We start from the raw sequence: 19837 nt of genomic DNA, 5'->3' as shown, positions 1-19837 counted from the left end.
ACAGCTAGTGGGTAGTTTCACAGCTGCTGCTTTTGTGCAGTCCCGCTACCACACAAAGGCTGTGCAGTCATGCGGGCCACTTGCTCTATGTGTGGAGGAATGTCCCCATTATAACCCATGCTTAAGTTAAGGGGTTAAGGACATGACCTTTTTTCAATGCTTTGTGTTTTAGTGAATTGGAGCAGTGGTCCAGTGGGATTTTATTTTGTGTGTGTTTTTTTAATTGGTACCACTGATTCTTATTTTACATCAAGAAATACATCTGAATTCAAATACATTTATTACCAAATCTATTTATCATCATTATATAATTTCCTATTTCATACCAATGAAAATGAAGAAAAAGTCTTGTTCTGAAGGATATAATTCTTAACTGGTTTGACTGCAGCATATTTTCAGTATTTTTTATGTGAACTAAGTTTTCATCTTCTTTTTGACTGCATGAAAATTTGCAGATTGCTGATTTGCTGACCATTTCCCCAGACTTGTGGCCCCTCGTCTGCTGAAGTCACAATTGTCAATTTTTTGTTTAGCAGCATACATGCATTTGGAAAATCAAACTGGCTCATATGCTACATGTATTCAGTGGACTGGTTGGAGGTATAGAATAAGGAAATACACGATTCAAAATTGAACCAATTATCGACAAATATTCACCAGTTATGACAAGATGTCTGATAAGATAAGGCAGTGAGACTTGCTGAAGGGAGATTTTTTACAAACTATTACGAAGTATTGATAATTATGGGTTTTTATGATGACTTAATTTAGTAATTTTAATACATATTGCATACCATTTCTTACAACAACAAAGAGCCCAAATGTAGCATGTGATTGTTCTAGGCCCAAAGTTTAAATGAGATCAGAGCTCGGATATTTACTCTGCCTTGACGCTGGGTATCAATGTGTCAAACACGATGTCCCACAGTTTGCTGGAGATGCCAAACCCTATAAAAAACAAAAGACAAAGATTCAATCATTTAAAATATACAGAAAAAGAACAGAGCAACATATTACTGTCAAAGGTGGCTGACATAGTATTGCTGAGAAAGGGAAACACTGCTGTAAAATATGATGTACTTTCTTAAAGTAATAAGGTTTTTACCAGGAAAAGAAATAATATAGATACATGTAGTTTGTTAAAGGGCATGTACATGATTGGCTTTTGCTGTAATTTTTCAGAAATGAACTATTTGAGGGGCTAGTATAATAGATCAAATATTGTTACACTGACATGTTTGAAGGTTTGTGTTCAAAAATGCTGGAAAAACCAAGAAACACAAAAAAAATGTTCAAGTAGTCTGGTTCCCTGACTCCACTAAGAATGAAATGGATCAATTTATAGATGCCGGAAAATTGTAAGGCAAGGGAACCAGTCTAGCTGGCCTGCACCCGTTCATGAACATGTAACCAATAGCAAAGAAAATTTGGACCTTGAAAAATGGTAAATTTGGAGCAGTAGTTGAAAAATAGTTAGGTTTTTCCAACGGTGGTCGGCCGACCACCGTTGGAAATTTATACAAAATATCACTTTTCTTGAAGATGACTTCACACCAGGTGCCATAATTTTACAGGATGCTTTAAGACTGTCATTTACCAACATCCAGTGAGACATTTCGTAAAAATTTGGTAGTTTTGCTTTTCGATGTTTGCAAATGTTGTTTATTCCCTTTAAAGTAATAAGAAAAAACAGGGAAAAAAATAACATAGTTTGTTCACCTCACTCAAGTTTCCCATTCAAAGTGATATCCCTTTGCTGTTTCAAATTTCCCCATTTATTCGGATACATTTCTGCACCATATGCATTGAATGGTTTTGTACGGTAATTGTACATGTCGGTCTACACTGGCCTTGTTGCATGTATGTTCGGTGAACCCAAATACATTTTATCGTAACTTTTTACAATCCTTTTGATATGGTCATCATTTGTTATATAATTTGCTCATGACAAGAGCAACAGGTTGTATACATGAACAATGGTAGTAATTATTTGCGAAACAGACTCCAAGGAATCCAGCTTATGAGAACATGTATGTACCAAACATTTAGCTCTCAAGTAGAGTTCTTTTCAACATTTGTCAATCCATGCATAAATTTGTTTAAATTGTTGAGCAGGAAATGTTTTTTATATTTTCAGTTCACATCTACATGACACACATGATGAAGCAGGAAACACAATTTCTACACAATTTTATGGGTGAACTTTAATCCATTAACCCAAACCATCCCAAATCCTCCAAAATCCTTTTTGCAAATTGGAGGAATTTGCAGGATTGAGGTTACATGGCAAAAGTGCGTTGCTGATTTCAGAGGACGCACTGTGTCAGAGTCTTGGGCCGGACCTTGTGTTGTTTGTGCTCAGCCTAGCATAAATTTAGTCCCTGATTATACTTGAAATCCTCCGCACTGCTCCAGGATATCACTGCCTCTGCCTCAGCCTATTGACAGTCATAGCCGGAGGATTTTGCAGGATTCAGGCAGTGGTCACCTCTCCGCGGACCATATTCAAGAAATAATGGAGGAGTTTGCAGGATTGAGGCTATATGCTATTTTTCCATGAGGCCAATTGGAGGATTTTGCAGGATTGAGGCTACAATAGGTATATCCTAGCAAAAAGGCCTAGGGAGTTAGGGATCAACCCCCCCCCCCCCCCCCCCCCCATACAAGAGAAGTACATACAGACTTACCTTTATCTTGGATCTCGTAGTGGTGTCTGACATGGTATGACTTTAGGGCCTGGAAATATGTGCCTTGCGCAGGAGAGCCATGATGGAGATAATAATGTGTCAAGTCATAGCAGATGTAGCCAAAGATTACACCAGCCATCAGTGTATAGGCTATAGGCACGGGCAAGGCAGCAGTCAGTATGAAGTAGAAGAGGACTACGAAGACTGAAGCTGCAACAGGAGGGAATACCAAACGACCTGGGTGGAAAGGCACCTGATGAGACAAATAAACAGAGTACAATCACTACATTGATTCAGTGGTTTACTGAGTGGCTTTGTTTCACTACAATGTTCTCCTATCTAGCTTGTTAAAGGGAAAATACAACATTTGCAAACATCGAAAAATAAAACTACCAAGTTGTTACGAAATACCTTACTAGGATGTTGGTAAATGACAGTCTAAAGCATCCTGTAAAATTAGGGCACCTGGTGTGAAGTCATTTTCAAGAAAATTTTATTTTTGTATACATTTCCAACGGTGGTCGGCCGACCACCGTAGGAAAAACCTAACTATTTTGCACTACTGCTCCAAATTTACCATTTCCTTCAGTCCAAATTTTGTTTGCTATTGGTTACATGTTCATGAATGGGTGCAGGCCAGCTAGACTGGTTCCCTTACCGTACAATTTTCCGGCATCTGTAAATTGATCCATTTCATCTTCAGTGGAGTCAGGGAACCAGACTACTTGAACATTTTTGTTTTTCTTGGTTTTTCCAGCATTTTCGAAAACAAAACTTCAAACATGTCAGTGTAACAATAATTTGATCTATTATACTAACCCCTCAAATAGTTCATTTCTGAAAATTAAAGCAAAAGCCAATGATGTACATTCCCTTTAAACACTCATTGCACATGGAGTCGTATGACAATGAATGTCATTTCCTAGTCACTTCCTGTACTTGCTGATAGAAAGTTTGCCAAGTTTACCAAGACCAATCCAAAATTTGCAAAACTACAAGCCAAACAAGTCAGACGTTTGGATGCATGACTAACAAGGAAGAATAAACAACAGTGATGTGTTCATGCTGAGAAAACACTGATTTTGTCAAACAAATGACAGTTCTTTTCATTTTCTTGCTTTGACTAAAAAGAGTTGCCACAGAAATAATTAAATACTGAAAGATAAAAAAGCTGTGTGTTACAGGGGTGTGAGTGGAGCTCAAAAAAAAATAGCTGAAAATAGCTGAAGCTGTAAATAGCCGAACCTGCGAGCCCGGAGCGCGAAGCCCTTACGTGGGGTCCAGAGCCCGCCCAAAGGCCCCGGGATAATTTTGAAATGTAGATAATCTGTGGTGCATTTTACAGCCTCCTGGGTCAACTATTGATCGAAAATGTTTTGCAATTTATGCATGTTTTTAAGTTAACTTTTCCTTCAAGTTGGCTTGAAACTGCCTAAAATACCTTGTACAGTCGACTCTCGTTAGAACAAACTCTGTTAATACAAAATTCTGCTTATAACAAACATAAAGCCTTGGTCCCGACTGTGAATTTTATATGCACAATGAAAGGGACTGGTGGTCCTCTTAATACAAAATTCTGATATAACAAACAATTTGGCTCGGTCCGAACGAGTTTGTTATAACGAGACTCGACTGTATATGAAAACTGTGTTGAAATTGAGATTTGTAGTGCGTGTCTGCCAAAGCCCCGCCCCATAAAAAATAAACCTCCTGGGTCATTCCATGCCAACTCAACAAATGTTGCACACCATCACCTCTTGGATTTTTTTCTTTTTTGGTGTACTGAAAGATACTTAGGAGAAATGCAAATTCTGAAAATTTGGGGTCTCTACGACTTTTCGTTCTTGCGTAACAGCATTTTGAAATTTGAGGTGGGCGGGGCCAAAAGTGCGTCGCGTCACGAAATTCAATGTTTAAAGGGCCATATATTTAAAACTATACCCCCCAGACATTTCAAACTTGGTAATTTGGGCTATTTTTTGCTGTAGATTTCAAATATTTTAACAGAAAGAAAGTAGCTTGTTTCATTTTTAAGTTAAAGGGGCCCCAAAATGGCCCAAAACTCATCTGGACCAATGTTCGGGGGGGTGTAAGTCAAAAATTGAAAATATTTTTTTCACCAATTTTTTTGCCTGTAATAGCCCCCAAGTGAAATTACTTTCATGTAAAATCTTACACTTATATTAACTTCATTGAATGAGATATAGCCCTTGCAAAAAGCAAATTGTTTATTTTTACGATAACTTGACCCCCCCAAAAACCAACGTCAGACATTCCGCCCCAAATTTTGCTTCACATATGTTTGAGGTTGGTCCTTAGTGAAGTCCTCTGAAAAGTTTCATGTTGGTGTCTAAATGTCTTCAGTGGATAGCTGGGCTTTATAATGAGTCTATATCTTACGATGCTGGTTCCGTAACATACAAGTACACGTACATTGTACCAAGAATAACAGCAGTCGGTACATAAAGAATAAGTTGGGTATGAAACTTAGCTTACATTTGTACATGTAGACTTTTGATCAGTTGATATAATTGTTTACAGTTTCACAGGTGAAATTATGCATTCCTTGTGATGTAGTTTTGATGAAGTTGAATGAGTTGCATGATGGTTGGCTCACTAAGTTTGTATTGCCTTCCACCGCTATGTAGAAGTTCTGGTGTTGGTACGCAACACAACACATCAACAAATGGAATGTTACATTTATCCTCTCTTTGTGGCCAATAGAGAGTATTTGTTGATTCCGTCCTGCAGAAGCGGACATACACATCCTCATGAAGTTGTGATACATCTTCTACAATAGCAATGTACCAAACATCATCATAGACCACACAAACATATTTTCCTGGGTTGAGGTCAGCTGCTACAATTGGTGCATGATGAGTTTCCTGCATGAACTATGAACCCTAAACATGAACCCTTATCCATAATGAAAACTAAGATCAATCAGGTTAAAACCATAGACCCTTTACTCAAACTGAATCACTTCTCTTTGGTTCAGGTTAGTGCTATACTATGCTGTGCAAGTGAGAACTGGTTAATGTATACATGACATGCATGCTGTGTGATGAGCACATGGAAAGAATAAGACTCTCAAGTCATTTAACCTAATTTGCATATAATGCACACAAAGGTCTACAAGCAACTGTTTATTGAGCAGGAAATGGGTAGTCTTGACCCAAGTCTATCAACAGTCTATCAACAGGGATTTTGTTGTGCTGGTTCCGTAAAATACAAGTACATGTACTTGTATGTTACGGAACCTGCAGCATCGTAAGATAAAGACTCTTTATAAAGCCCAGCTATCCACTGAAGACATTTAGACACCAACATGAAACTTTTCAGAGGACTTCACTAAGGACCAACCTCAAACATATGTGAAGCAAAATTTGGTGCGGAATGTCTGACGTTGGTTTTTGGGGGGGGTCAAGTTATCGTAAAAATAAGAAATTTGCTTTTTGCAAGGGCTATATCTCATTCAATGAAGTTAATATAAGTGTAAGATTTTACATGAAAGTAGTTTCAATTGGGGGCTATTACAGGCAAAAAAATTGGTGGAAAAAATATTTTCAATTTTTGACTTACACCCCCCCAAACATTGGTCCAGATGGGTTTTGGGCCATTTTGGGGCCCCTCTAACTTAAAAATGAAACAAACTACTTTCTTTCTGTTTAAATATTTGAAATCTACAGCAAAAAATAGCCCAGATTACCAAGTTTGAAATGTCTGGGGGGTATAGTTTTAAATATATGGCCCTTTAAACATTGAATTTCGTGACGCGAAGCACTTTTGGCCCCGCCCACCTCAAATTTCAAAATGCTGTTGCGCAAGAACGAAAAGTCGTAGAGACCCCAAATTTTCAGAATTTGCATTTCTCCTAAGTATCTTTCAGTACACCAAAAAAGAAAAAAATCCAAGAGGTGATGGTGTGCAACATTTGTTGAGTTGGCATGGAATGACCCTCCTTTAAATCTAGCTCTCACTTAAGAAAAGAATGTACATTGCATGTCCAGGCTTTTGGATTTTTCTGATCGTGTCGCCTAATTTCTGCCCATGAACGGTGTGTTCCATCATGTTGGCATCAAACTCCAAACGGAAAGAATATTGCATCCTGACGTTACTTTCGAAACAGAAGAAATACTTGTTTTTGCTTATCTTGTACCTCAGAGAGTATACTTTTATGTGAGAACTGTAAGGAATATGTTGACAAAGTCATTAAGAGAAATTTGAAGGCGAATATGTGGCCAACTTAGTGAATTTTTACATGTCACTGCTTGTTGAAGCCCTCAACTGACTCCTGACATGTTCAAATTCACTAAGTTGGTCACAAATTCGCTTTACAAATCTCCCTTAAAGATTTTGTCAACATATTCCTTACAGTTCTCACATGAAAGTATACTCTCTGAGGTACAAGATAAGCAGAAAAAAATGTCTTTTTTTTCTGATTCGAAAGTAGCGTCAGGTTGCAACATTTTTTCCCTCCGAACCTCTTTGGACAATTATGCATTTGTGTTGCACTGACATCTTGCGGAATTAATCATGTCAAAAGTTGTTCGGAAAATACGTACGAAATGACACACTATTAAACGTATGTACGTACGTTACTAGCATGCAGTGGAATGCAGGATGCAGATGCAATGCAGACATGAACTTTGCCCCGCATGAAGCCCTCTATCGGCGCGGCGACAATTTACGAGTCTTATTTCAAGGCTTTATACGTGTGCAAAGTGATCTTTTCGAGGTTTACAGCAAGTTATTGTGGAGATCATTGTGTGTCACTCCTTACACAGACACAGGAACGGCTGCAAAGAGTCCCAACGCGCTTCATGGCGCATGTGTGAATATTCATATTTATCTGCAGCCAATCACAGTGCAATGACTGTTGGTTCCCCGGATGCTGTTTTGCGTAGTGTACAATACATTGTACACATGCACACGGCTTCGAGCTGAAAAATGCATGCACATTACATCATATACAGCATATGTACAGTACCCGTTGCATGCGCCACAGAGCTACGCGTAGAGCGGATCGAATGCTTCGGCCAAAAAAAAAAATGGTTCTGCTTCCGATTAAATGGCATTCGAAAATAGGGTAGGTAGGTAGGGAATTTTTTGGGGGGGGGGCCATTTTTTTTGTGTACGATCATATGGAGGCGTCTGCGTGTAGTCAAAGATAAAAGGTATAAAGTGATGGTTTGGGATGTTTTTTTCTCATTTTTCCAATAAAACAAATTAGGGTAGGGGCTGTCAGAATAGGGTAGGTAGGGAAACCGGAAGCAGAACTATTATTTTTTTGGCCTTACGCGCGGGGGAAAAAGCTGGGGAAAATCTGGACCATCGGTAGAAAAAAAAAAAGGAAAAAAAAATATGGCACGCTGAACAAAAAAACGGAAATCCGCTAAAAAGCAGAGATTTCACACCCCTAGTGTTAACTGTTCAAAAGTGGAATAAGGTGAACATGTATGCTAAACACCTAGCCACTAAGTAGACAAATGTTCTCTGGACATTACCTTATGATGTTGTCCATGTAAAACGAAGTGAAGGCCAATCAGGAGCTTGGAGTTTGTAGGTGGTTCCATGTGAAACAAAAAGCGATGAAGGATATACTCCACAAATGTCCAGAGCAGGGCACCAGCGAAAAACACCAATGGGAATGCCCCACATGTTACTGGCATCTCAAAGGCTGCGTATGGGAAAAGACAAAACAAAAATATGAAGTATAATAATACTGGGAAGAGAAACCTCCTCTACAGGGTGTCCCAAAAAAAAATGCTCCACTCTCCTTTTTTTTACAAATTCAAGCAAACCTGAATGCATATATTTTCTTATTATGCATGGTAAGAATGCTATGTGTCTTGGTTGTTATCTACCAAAAAAATTGGATCTTACTATCAATCCACTAGGGACAGAAATGCTTAAATATGAACTCGCCTCCATTTGCCAACTGCGCTGGGGACTCAAATCACCAATTTTAAAATGTCGATTTTTGTATATATATAGTATATATATATAGTATATATTTTTGCACTAGTGTATAGTTTGTACAGCCTGTCTAAAAAAAAATGGTACAATCAGAAAAAAAATTGGTTAAATATGAAACTTCAAAATAAGTCATTCTTACTTGGCATAATATTAAAGAACAAAGACTGGGCTTTCCAATAGTGTTTGTTTGATCTTATTTGCTTTTGTCAATTCAGAGATATAATCAATTTAGTGCGATACACCAAAATCGATTTTGTGCCACTTCTATGCATGGGCAGAGTTGTTTCGAGTACTGTGCCATGCTGTCTTGAAGCTCACAAAAGATTGCAACTTGGCAAAAGAAACAAACTCGATTTTTGTGTTCCGCAGTAAACTGGAGTTATCTCTGGATTGACAAAAGCAAATGAGATGAAACAAAAAGTATTGGAAAGCCTGGTCTTTTTTCTTTAATGTGATGCTCAAAACGACTTACTTATGTTGAGATTTAATATTGAAAAAAAAAAAAATCGTTTTCGATTGTACCATTTTTTTTTAAACAGGCTGTACAGCAGTATCCATACAGATGTTAACATGCGCACTGTAGCTTGTTCTATCTTCACCAAGATATTTAAAATTTAAATTTTATGTGACACAAGCCCCTACGAAGGCCAAGAGAAAGGTGTTCTGTAATACAGAATGGACAGCATGAATACCTTGTTGGATACTTTTTTTTAAACTTGCCGATAAGAAGTGCAGGGTCTGGCCATAAAAATAGGGTCGGTCAAGTAACTGGAAGCAGACTTTTATTTTTGAGTTTGGTCGAACATGATATGTGATGCGATCAAGCTAAATGAGTGGTTTGTCGACCCGGGTCAAATTTAAATTACACATTTGAAAAGAGCACAATCTCAGCATTACTGCTGTGAAAACCGCATGCTGATACCATCTTTAGTTCAAACATTATGGAAGTCGGAACACCAAGAGATGTGTTAAAGTGATGTGATGAAGTGGCCCTATTTTGGCCTGTATCTCCAAATCTAAATTCCCGACAAACAACTCATGTAGCTTGATCGCATCACATATTACATTACAAGACATTACTAAACAAATAACTTGAATTTACCTCCACCAAACACACTGGAGAACATGCTGACGTCCTGCCACTGCTGAATTGCCAACCAACACACTATTGATATAAAGGGGATCCAAGTGATTGGCACGGCATACCAACTCGACGTGGAGAAATATTCCAGCAGGTCATAATGGAAGAGGCGAAGAGAATCTCTGCTGATGGGCTGGTGGGTCCAACTGTAGTACTTGTCACCCAGGTTGACCACTTGCCACAAGACTGGTTTACTGTAGTCCACCAAATCCTACAGACAATAATGAAATGGCAGGGCAATCATTAAAGCTGTAGTCCATCATTTGCAGCTATCCAAAAAGTAACTGGCGTAATTATTGTTGAAAAACATACTTGGTTGAAAGATAGTAAGGGGACTAAACTTCCTGTGAAATTGTTTTTTCTGGCATGCCGTCATTTTGAAGAAATCAACGAAAGAAGGCCTTTCCAATTAGTAGTTCGTTTTGTTATTCGGCGAAGCACGCGCACGCACTGGCACGACGCACACGCACGCGCGACATCGCGTAGCTGCAATGGGCTCAGTGAGAACGTGTCTCGGACGCTGAATTCAGGCCCAATTCAAAACATGATTCAGCAACTTTGGATTGGAAATCAAGATCCTAGAATGTTGTTTTTCCTCGAAATATACAGCTGAAGCTGGGCTGAAACTTCATCAGGTTAGCTGTTCAGCACCCTTCTTTCGAATTTGCGCACTATTGTTGCTTCAAATGAACAAAATGCACAAATTACAAATGATGGACTATACCTTTAAGGTATACTATGCATGTGTTCAAGGCGACTCACAATGTACCTGCTCAACATTTCCCTTTGTATTACTTGAAAATAAAACTTAAAACAAGGTCTATTTTCCTGATGAAACTTGGAAGAGCACACAGAGAGCAACTCAAACTTATTTGAATTATAGTTTTGTTGATTCAATTAAGTATTTTTTAGCAATCAGTGAAAATATTTTGAAGTAATTCTCAAATCACCTGTAAATTGGAATTTTGCAAGATTTCCATTATAAAACATACAAAAAATACAATCCTGAAATGTTACAAATTTGAAGTTGAAATGTTTGGCACCTATTAACCCAAACCAGCCCAAATCCTCCAAAATCCTTTTTGCAAATTGGAGGAATTTGCAGGATTAAGGTTACATGGCAAAAGTGCGTTGCTGATTTCGGAGGACGCACTGTGTGAAGGTCTTAGGCCGGACCATGTGTTGTTTATGCTCAGCCGTGCATAAATTTAGGCCTATATTATACTTGAAATCCTCCACACTGCTCCAGGATGTCACTGCCTCTGCCTCAGCCTATTGACAGACATAGCCGGAGGATTTTGCAGGATTCAGGCAGTGGTCACCTCTCCAAGGACCATACTCAAGAAATAATGGAGGAATTTGCAGGATTGAGGCTGTACGCTATTTTTCCAGGATTGAGGCTACATCTTAGCAAAAAGGCCTAGGGGGATAGGATTAAAGGAAATGGCCTCGACATTTAAATGCCTTAAGTACATGTATCCTGTTTATGATTGTAGTTTACCAGATGCGCAGTTCTCATCCGGTTGTAAAATATACAAGCCTCTAGGTTTTTGTTATTGTAACCTTTTGTGAGGTGTAGTCCATTTCAATTAAAAAAAACTGTTTTCCAAATGAGCCTGCACTAAGTTTGATTTCATGGATCTGTGGGGCTTTGAAAGTACACATGGTAGCTCTACAAAGCCTCTTTCACACTAGTGCCACTCAACCCTGGGTGAACCCAGTGTCGTCCTGGGTTGAGTTTTTGATTTTTCAACCCCGTGTTCAACCCCGCATCGTTTCACACTTGTTTCATGCAAATCACGCTTACCATGCTCAGTTACTACTGTTCTGAACCCTGGCAAGAATTTCAACCCGGGTTGAAAATCTCAACCCTGGTCTGGAGCAAGGTTGAGTTCAACCCTGGGCGAAATCAATCTCGGGGTTGACGCAGGGTTGACGCAGGGTTAAAATTCTTCAAGTGTGAAAAGATTCATGTTTCCAACCCTGCGTCACCCCGAGATTTGTCTGGTGTGAAAAGGGCTTAACACTTGTTAATTGGCTTTAACTTATGTATTAATAGAGAAATACAATTTGAATACAAAAGTGCACACACAGTACGTCTTGAAAATGTCTCAGCCAGGAATTGTCAGATTGTTCTACATGTAACAGACATGTTTCTTAGCACTTTACTGGAATGATCAAAGCATATAATATACCCTGTGTACCCCAAGAGCAAACTAACCTTGACGTGGCTTGAGCTACCGTTTGTCATGTTGCCATTCAGCTGAGTAGGCTGATCATTGCTGACTGTATGATTGCTCGTAACACCGTTGGATGCTACACCATTCTGAAAAGGCAATGTATGTGATAAATTCAATTAAAGGGAATGTACAACATTTGCTTTTGCTGCAATTTTCAGAAATAAATGGATTTGGAGGATTAGTATGTTACATGTAGAGCAAATATTGTTAGACTGACTTGTTTCACGTTTTAGGCTTGTACATGTATATATGCTGAAAAAAACAAGGAAACCAATCATGTTCTTGTAGTTTGGTTCCCTGACCCTACTTAAGATGAAACAGAGAAATGTAAAGACTTTGGGGAATTGTAAGGTCAAAGAATCAGTCTAGCAGGCCTGTAGCCCTTCACAGGTGTGTAATCAATCGCAAAGAACATGCGGAATAACTAAATGTGAAAAAATAGGAGCAGTTTTTGAATAAAGCCAGTTTTCTCCAACGCTGGTCGGCCAACCAGCGTTGGAAAAATACAGTTTTTCTTGAAAATGTCAGCACACCAGGAGCCACAATTTTACAGGATGCTTTAAACTGTCAATCACTCACAATTCAGTGAGGTATTTCAGGATAAGGCAAAATAAAAAAAAAAAAACATGTTTAGCGTCCTGCCTCTTTGACAAAAAGGAAGGAGGCGGCCCTTTTTTTTTTCTTTTTTTTTTCAAAATGGCCGCCCGACACATTTTTCAAGACAACGCGGCCGGGCTATTTTTCAAGATGGTTACCAGCTTTTTTCAAAATGGCCGCCACTTGGACTCATTGACTATTTCCACAGCTTTTTACACGGTATAAAAGTCTAAAAATATGATTTCTTTCGTCAGAGATCGTTAAAAGTTATCAATTTTTGTCTTTAAAAAAGAAAAAAAAGAAAAGAAAAAAAAGGAGGCGGCCTCTTAAAAAGGAAGCGGGCGGGGACGCTAAACATGTTTTTTCTTTTACTTCGCCTAATTTGATCATTTCGTTATTTGATGTTTGCAAATGTTGTATCTTCCCTTTAAAACAACTGTTCCTACAGTACACGGTACAGGCATAAAAAGTCACATAACGTGTATGTTCCCTTCTAGCCCCATAAATGTGGCCAATTTACTGGACTACCTCCGTAAACATAGGCCACACATCCACATGTACAAAAACGTGTCGCACTTTGTCAAATTTTGATTTTCACATTTAGGCTTAGTTTGTAGGTATTTTTTTGCTTTAGAAGCATACTCACCCTCTTTATAGGCTTATCAGAAAGTGCTTTTTCAGATGTCTATTTTTCGTGAAATTTCCAGATTCATTTGCACACGTTTGCGTATCAAAATTTCAACATGAAATTTCACAAAAATTAGACATCTGAAAAAGGCAGCACTTTCGCCGATGGTAACAATGTAATTTGAGTGACCAAAATCCCCACCCTGGGGCATGAAAAACGTGATCAAATCCCAACATCGGACCTGTATTTTATTCACCAAAGCAATGCTTGAAAAAGCCTTGATCGTCACACTTTACAGTTGAATCATGGAGAAATAAAACACAAGACCATTATTAAAGTAAACGTCCATGGTCAGGTACAGACGTTCTTCATCACGCGACCAACCATAAACCGGCCTCACTAAACTAAAGACACTAATTAAAGAGGGTTTAAACTTATAACATTTTTTTGTTAATATTATAAAATTGTGAACATATCTACCTCCAATTCTCCAACATAGTAGGCTTCCAGAAGTTTATAAGCATTGCTGCTGTGTCTGTGTGGATTTGGTCTTGTCATCAACGTTGTGACATCACGGCCTGCATTATTCTTGAGGGGCTTTTCACCACCAGGGTGCATGCCGACAAAATCTGTCACATCAAAAACCCTGCCTTCCCTTACCAAACAAACTCGGCCAGCACCCTTCCATTCTTCCAGTTCCTTTGTACTTATAGTACGGCCCATGTTACGTGGCTTCAATGTTCGAAAGAATCGTTAAAGAAGTAAGATTTGAAGAAATTTTGGGTTCAAATTGTCAATGCCAAAACACTTGCAACATATCCGCATATCCGCACGGTACGTCACGAGCAGGGTGACCGTAAGGTCATGCCCAATTCCTGCTAAATGCACTTCAAAAATCTGTCAGGTTAATCAGAAATCTGCCAAATAAACACTTAAAATCACATGCAGATGTTGTAGTATTGCCTTAATTTTTAATTAAGGATCAAATTACATTGTAAACAATCTGTAGTCACATAAAGATGTTATGAATTAGTTGCGTAAATTTCAGGCAAAATCCGGTTCCAAGTGAACCTCAGCAGCTAGACCAGGCAACCTGTCCTAGATTGGCAACATTTTCTTTTTTAAACAAAATGTACCATTTTTTTCAAATTTGCTATGTTTTTCTGTTTTTAAATAACCATTTTTGGAAAACTCTGCCAGAAATCTGCCAAAAAAATCCATTCTGTCAAATTTTCTGTCAAACTCGTTTTTTAAAGAAAAATTCTGTCAAATTTAGCCGAAATTCGGCTAAAACGGTCACCATGGTCACGAGCGCCACTTCGTATTTACATAATCAAACAATCGTACGATGATTCATTTATTATTGCACCGAAGCGGGCGCCCTTTATACACCCTTAACAAGGCGATATTTTTCGGTACCACATCTTCGCTATCGGGCGCATAGCGACGGGCGCGATTGGACAGAAGTCACGAGGTCATGGTTGTGTTGACTGCTGCGATGTGGGATATGACGTTTTGCGCCCCGAGGGTGTTCAAAAAACGTCATATACTTACACTTACACTTAGATTGACGGACAATTGTCAGGCTTCAGCCTTTACGACCCTATATCATTTTTTCTTCCAAAACTTAATTAATATCTAGCTGCGTCTTGAACTGGTTTGTGGTCTTAGCTTCTATGACGCTTGTTGGGAGACTATTCCACATATTGTGATCACTCTGACTGATACGAAATATTTTCTACAGTTCAGCCCCTTTTTCAGAGCTGGCTTATACAGCTTTGTTGTTGTCGTGTCGCTGACACTTTTCCCAGCCACTCCAGTGCATGACATAGGTTCTGGCACGCGGGTTGAAGTCCTTGAGGTCCTCTTGCAGGGCTCTGGTAGGAGGGGGCAGTTTAGGAGGTGCTCCATAGTTTGGGTGCCTCCCCGCAGTCACAATTGGTGGATCCATATCATGGTTGTACCCACTGATCTCTATATAAAGACTGGATAGCTAATACAGAGCCGCACAATGTACGAATTTGACGCCATATTGGTGAGACCGGCTGGTGATCTACAAAGGACAAGTTGTCGTTTTTATAGACAGCATGATTTCTTTTGTAACGTCGCGGTTCACTTGACTTATATTTTGACCACCATCACTGACCAAGGTTAACTACAATTTTTCTAACGTCGTGGTTACTAAAATGCCGCAAATATAACTTTTTCGGCGTTTTGAAATAATAATCACAACGGAAATGTGTCCCTTTTAGAACATCATAATATGTGTACGTGACCAAAATGCGCGTCAACTGTTGATACAACGCGCGCGTATTTACGCGTAGAACGTTCGTATTATACGCGGCCATCTTCGTGAGACCGGGGGCGAATTGGTCAATATGCAAAGTCTACTGTGTGAATGTTGTATGCATATCCGCTATCCAGTCTTTATATAGAGATCAGTGGTTGTACCCCTACTTCTGCATGAGGGCTTTGCACCGTCCAACTCCTGTTCTAAGGCGGTTGAGGCAGAGCCAAACTGGCATGTCTCTTTGGCTCCTATATACTGGTAGGGTCTCCTCAGGGTCTAGTGACAGCGTGTGGGGATTTGATTGATGTTGTGTCTTCCACGCCATCTATTCCATAGCTATGGGGCCGGGGGTTGCATCCAGGGGTTGAGCCGTATGTAGAAAACTATTCTTGGACTTTAACCTCTTTGGTGCCGGGCCGAGCTGGAATAGAGGGTGGCGAGGGTCATCCGCCTGTTCTGTACGTTCCACTTTTGTGGATACTGCACTTCTGATTGGAGGGGGTGCAATTCCGCACAGCAGGTACAAGTCATCACAATGCGTGTAGGTTTGAGGCAGCCAGAGATGTCTGTGCAGGCTGTGTTTCGCACCGAACCCAGCTTCTTGGAATGTGAGGAACGTTCCCATACTAGGCAGGCATGCATATTCAGCTGCAGAGTATCACAAGGCAATAGCAGTACGTCCGAATGGTTCCTGGGTCTGTTCCCCATTTAGAGTTGGCCAGCTTCCTCAGGATGTTATTTCTGGCTCCTACCTTTGCTTTTGTCTCGGTGACATGATCTTTGTAGCTTAGGGTACGGTCCAGAGTACCTCCAACTTGGTTTGGCTGAATGGGATAGTTTCTTCCCATACTGGCAGTGAACAGATAGTTCGCGGTTTGCATCACGGTTTTTGAGATGGAAGGCACTAATTTGTGTTTTGTCTGGGTTTGCCCGTACGTAGGTGATTTAGGGCGTAGTAGATAAGGCCATCTAGCGCTTCAATGATAGATTTCTCACTTTTGGCGCAGATCTTTCACTGTGTTGCGATGCAGAGGTAGTCAGCATACAAGAAACTCCTGGTGTTTGGGTGGATGCCTTGGGCATTCGTATCAATGTTGAACAGCAGAGCGGAGGAAGGGCTATACCTTGAGGAAGCCCATTCTTCTGTCTGCGCCATCTGCTGCGATCACCCCTGATCGAGGTCCACAAAGAAGCGTCTATTCTCCAGCATGTTTTGGATCAGGGCTGTCAGACTTGCATCTTTTGTAATGTACAAGTACTCTGTGGTTGACTGTGTCGTAAGCCGCCGACAGGTCTACAAAGGCAGCGCCATTCTCATATCCATCCTCAATGAACTGAGTCAGGTTCAGGAGCTGGCTTGTGCAGGACTTTCCAGGTCTGAAAGGAAACAGGTCAACTCGTACGCGAACCAACTCGTACGCGAGTCAACTCGTACGCGGATTGGTCAACTCGTACGCGAGACAACTCGTACGCGAACCAACTCGTACGCGTGCCAACTCGTACGCGAGCCAACTCGTACGCGAACCAACTCGTACGCGAACCAACTCGTACGCGGGCCGTTTTAGGAGCGGTTTCGAGGATTGGGTTGGCATGGTTGGGAAGAATTTGGGAATAGTGTGACGGGTAGTCCGTAGTTCAATGTGTGACCGTTGTGTGTGATTGGGAGTGAACCCGTGAATGATGATAATAAAGTAACTGATTTTTGTAGTTAGACGAGTGTTGTATCGTTTTGTGCATACCTGTAGCCTTGTCACGTCAAATTTAATTCCATATATTAATGCAACGATGTACCAGTTGCATTTTTCGTGTTTTTTTAATCAATGTACCTGTCAGTCAATTAATTGTCACCATTGTCAGACTGACCCAATTGCAATGCTCTGGACTACCATGGATCTGTTCTCGCGGTTCGGTGTCCTAAAAGAACCGGCGGGTTTAGAAGATCAAAAGAGATCGATCAGACTTGTCAACTGCCTGTCACTCAACTTTCATTATGGTTCACAACCATTGATCAATTAAAAAGCAGACACGCGGGGACATCCGTAGGCCTAGCAATTTCTATTTACATGTACAACTGAAATGCTTGGTATAACCATGGAGGTATAACACATAACACATAACACATCAGGGTTCGCAATTAGCGGTATAGCCCGCTAACCAAATGCTTGTCAAAACAGCGGCGACTGGGGCTAGACAAACTATTCCTTAACCAGGCCGGCGTGCGAGTGAAAAATTATTGGGATACGGCAAAGAACAACGAACAGAAAGAAAAAAAATCATAAAATTCAAAAAGGAAACCCCTTTAATTTGTGTCTAATTATCAACTGTTTTAAAGGATTAAATTATCTGATCTGTTAATCAAAAACACCAACAAAATTCCCTCACAATTGCGCTTGAAAAATCAACTACATTTAATTTGAAAATCTCAACCTTTCAGAAAAGGTAAAATTATGCCGACCTACCGTACCGAACCTAATTTCATCTGTCCATGTGAGCTAAACCAATCGTCTAAACTCACGCGTACGAGTAGGTCCGCGTACGAGTTGGTCCGCGTACGAGTCGGTCCGCGTACGAGTCGGTCCGCGTACGAGTCGGTTCGCGTACGAATTGACCCGCGTACGAGTTGGTCGCGTACGAGTTGGTTCGCGTACGAGTTGACCTGTATTCGTCTGAAACCTACTTGCTCGGGGATAAGCTACTGGTCCATAAGGGGGGCCCAGTCGATTCAAGATTAACCTCTCGAATAATTTGTATGTATGACAGAGCAGGGAGATGGGTCGGAAATTCTTGGGGTTAGGTAGCCTTGACCAAGGCGTTGGGCTTATCGATTCGCCGATAAAAAAAATCGCCGATAAGAAAATTCCTGATCAACTTGGCAAGGCATAATTGCGTGCACATATCGATGCCCGTACGCTGCTAGTGAGAAAGTAACTTGTACCATACAGCAAGGCTATGCTGCGCTTGTACATGTACGTACGCACGTACATGTACATCACACACGTACTCGTACAACAGCCATGCACACACAGTACTGTACATGTACATGTACATGCATGAGCTAGTCCGCGTAACCCAACGCCTTGATGGTTTTGAGTTGACCCAGCAAAACCTATTACGGTAATGAGGTACCACCCCCGCGTATATACTGAATTCTCATTGGTCAGCCCGCGATAGGCTAACAAACACGTCGCATCCGCGAAGAAACGCTGCAATGGCGGCCCGTTGCTGTGTGTGAAAGTCGTTCAGTCCCAGTCTGTCCGAAGCAGTATTGAAGGCTCCAACGAATTCTGCAGGTAATGCTGTCATTAGACGATCGTTGCCCACTCAAATGGATTCATTACACGAGCCGAAAAACTCGAATCAATGTCAAATTGTTGAAAAAGTGACGAACATTTCGCTCTCGCTAACAAGACATGGAAGACGCCATGATGACTAATGCATTATGCATGCCGCGCGACGTCACATGATTCTTGTGAAGCTTACGATTGGTCAGCTTAAAAATGAATTAATCATACTATTGGGAAGGTTGTTTCATGTGATTGGTCCAAGACGAACCTACATAATCATCACGGCATACCCGCATACCTGAAGCCCGCCCATTTTTTTCCAAAACTGGACGAAAAAGTAAAGAAAGACATTAAACCCGGAAGTTGCAGACCCAACAAGGCGGTCGTTCGACAGGCCACGCGGCGCGTATATCCCCCACACGTACGTACGTACGTACACCCACACGCAGAACATAGTAGGCCTACATTTACTGCCTTATTACACCATGCGTACAGTCCGTACTCACGTGTTTGTGCTTGTAGTCAGGTGGCAAATGGTCGGAATCGTGACCGACTGGTCCAAAGCACCAAACTTGGCAGATATATTCTTATAGCCCTAAAGAAGATATTTAGAAGGGGTGACACCTGAAATTCTTTTGGGAAGGGTGCCTAATTTGCATAAATCGTTAATCCCTGCCGTGTAATATATTTATTCCCATATTTGGGTATATTTTTATTTTTTTTATTTTTTTGAAAAGTGTATTTTGTGATTCTACTTGCATATTCTTACTTCAATAACATTTTGTAAAACATATAAGTGACTGAATAATTAGGAGGACATAGTAAAGAACCACAATTGCTACTATTTTACCCTAAAGTTACGCGCATTTACCTTTTCCTCAGATATCATCAACTAGTCTCGCCAAACGTGGGTATTGATGAGCTTCAAATTCAGAAAGTTACTTACTGGCATAGTTACCCTAACAAATATAAGTGGGAAATTAAGTGAAAA

General features: G+C 40.4%; 1 protein-coding gene across 1 annotated transcript; it reads right to left on the bottom strand.

Annotated features, from left to right (window-relative positions):
- Window positions 1-208: 208 nt before the first annotated feature.
- On the bottom strand, window positions 209-14143 carry LOC119737291 (fatty acid 2-hydroxylase-like). The gene is made up of 6 exons (XM_038211512.1): window positions 13753-14143; window positions 12029-12133; window positions 9769-10018; window positions 8195-8367; window positions 2688-2940; window positions 209-948 (listed from the first exon to the last, which is right to left on the bottom strand). The coding sequence occupies exons 1-6, from the start codon at window positions 13993-13995 to the stop codon at window positions 878-880; spliced, it is 1095 nt and encodes a 364-aa protein (XP_038067440.1). The 5' UTR covers window positions 13996-14143; the 3' UTR covers window positions 209-877.
- Window positions 14144-19837: the final 5694 nt, after the last annotated feature.

This window comes from Patiria miniata, unplaced genomic scaffold (assembly GCF_015706575.1).
Source record: "Patiria miniata isolate m_02_andy unplaced genomic scaffold, ASM1570657v1 HiC_scaffold_3, whole genome shotgun sequence".
Classification (NCBI taxonomy): Eukaryota; Metazoa; Echinodermata; class Asteroidea; order Valvatida; family Asterinidae; genus Patiria; species Patiria miniata.
The sequence above is the reverse complement of the archived record's forward strand: the minus strand, read 5'-3'. Positions and strand labels throughout refer to the sequence as shown.

Excerpts from the sequence above, each read along its gene's own strand:
- LOC119737291 (XM_038211512.1), bottom strand. The coding sequence starts at position 13,995 with ATGGGCCGTACTATAAGTACAAAGGAACTGGAAGAATGGAAGGGTGCT. Across the intron at positions 12,134-13,752 it reads ACTATGTTGGAGAATTGGAG|AATGGTGTAGCATCCAACGG; the intron begins GTAGATATGTTC and ends TTGCCTTTTCAG. Across the intron at positions 2,941-8,194 it reads TACATGGACAACATCATAAG|GTGCCTTTCCACCCAGGTCG; the intron begins GTAATGTCCAGA and ends TTGTCTCATCAG.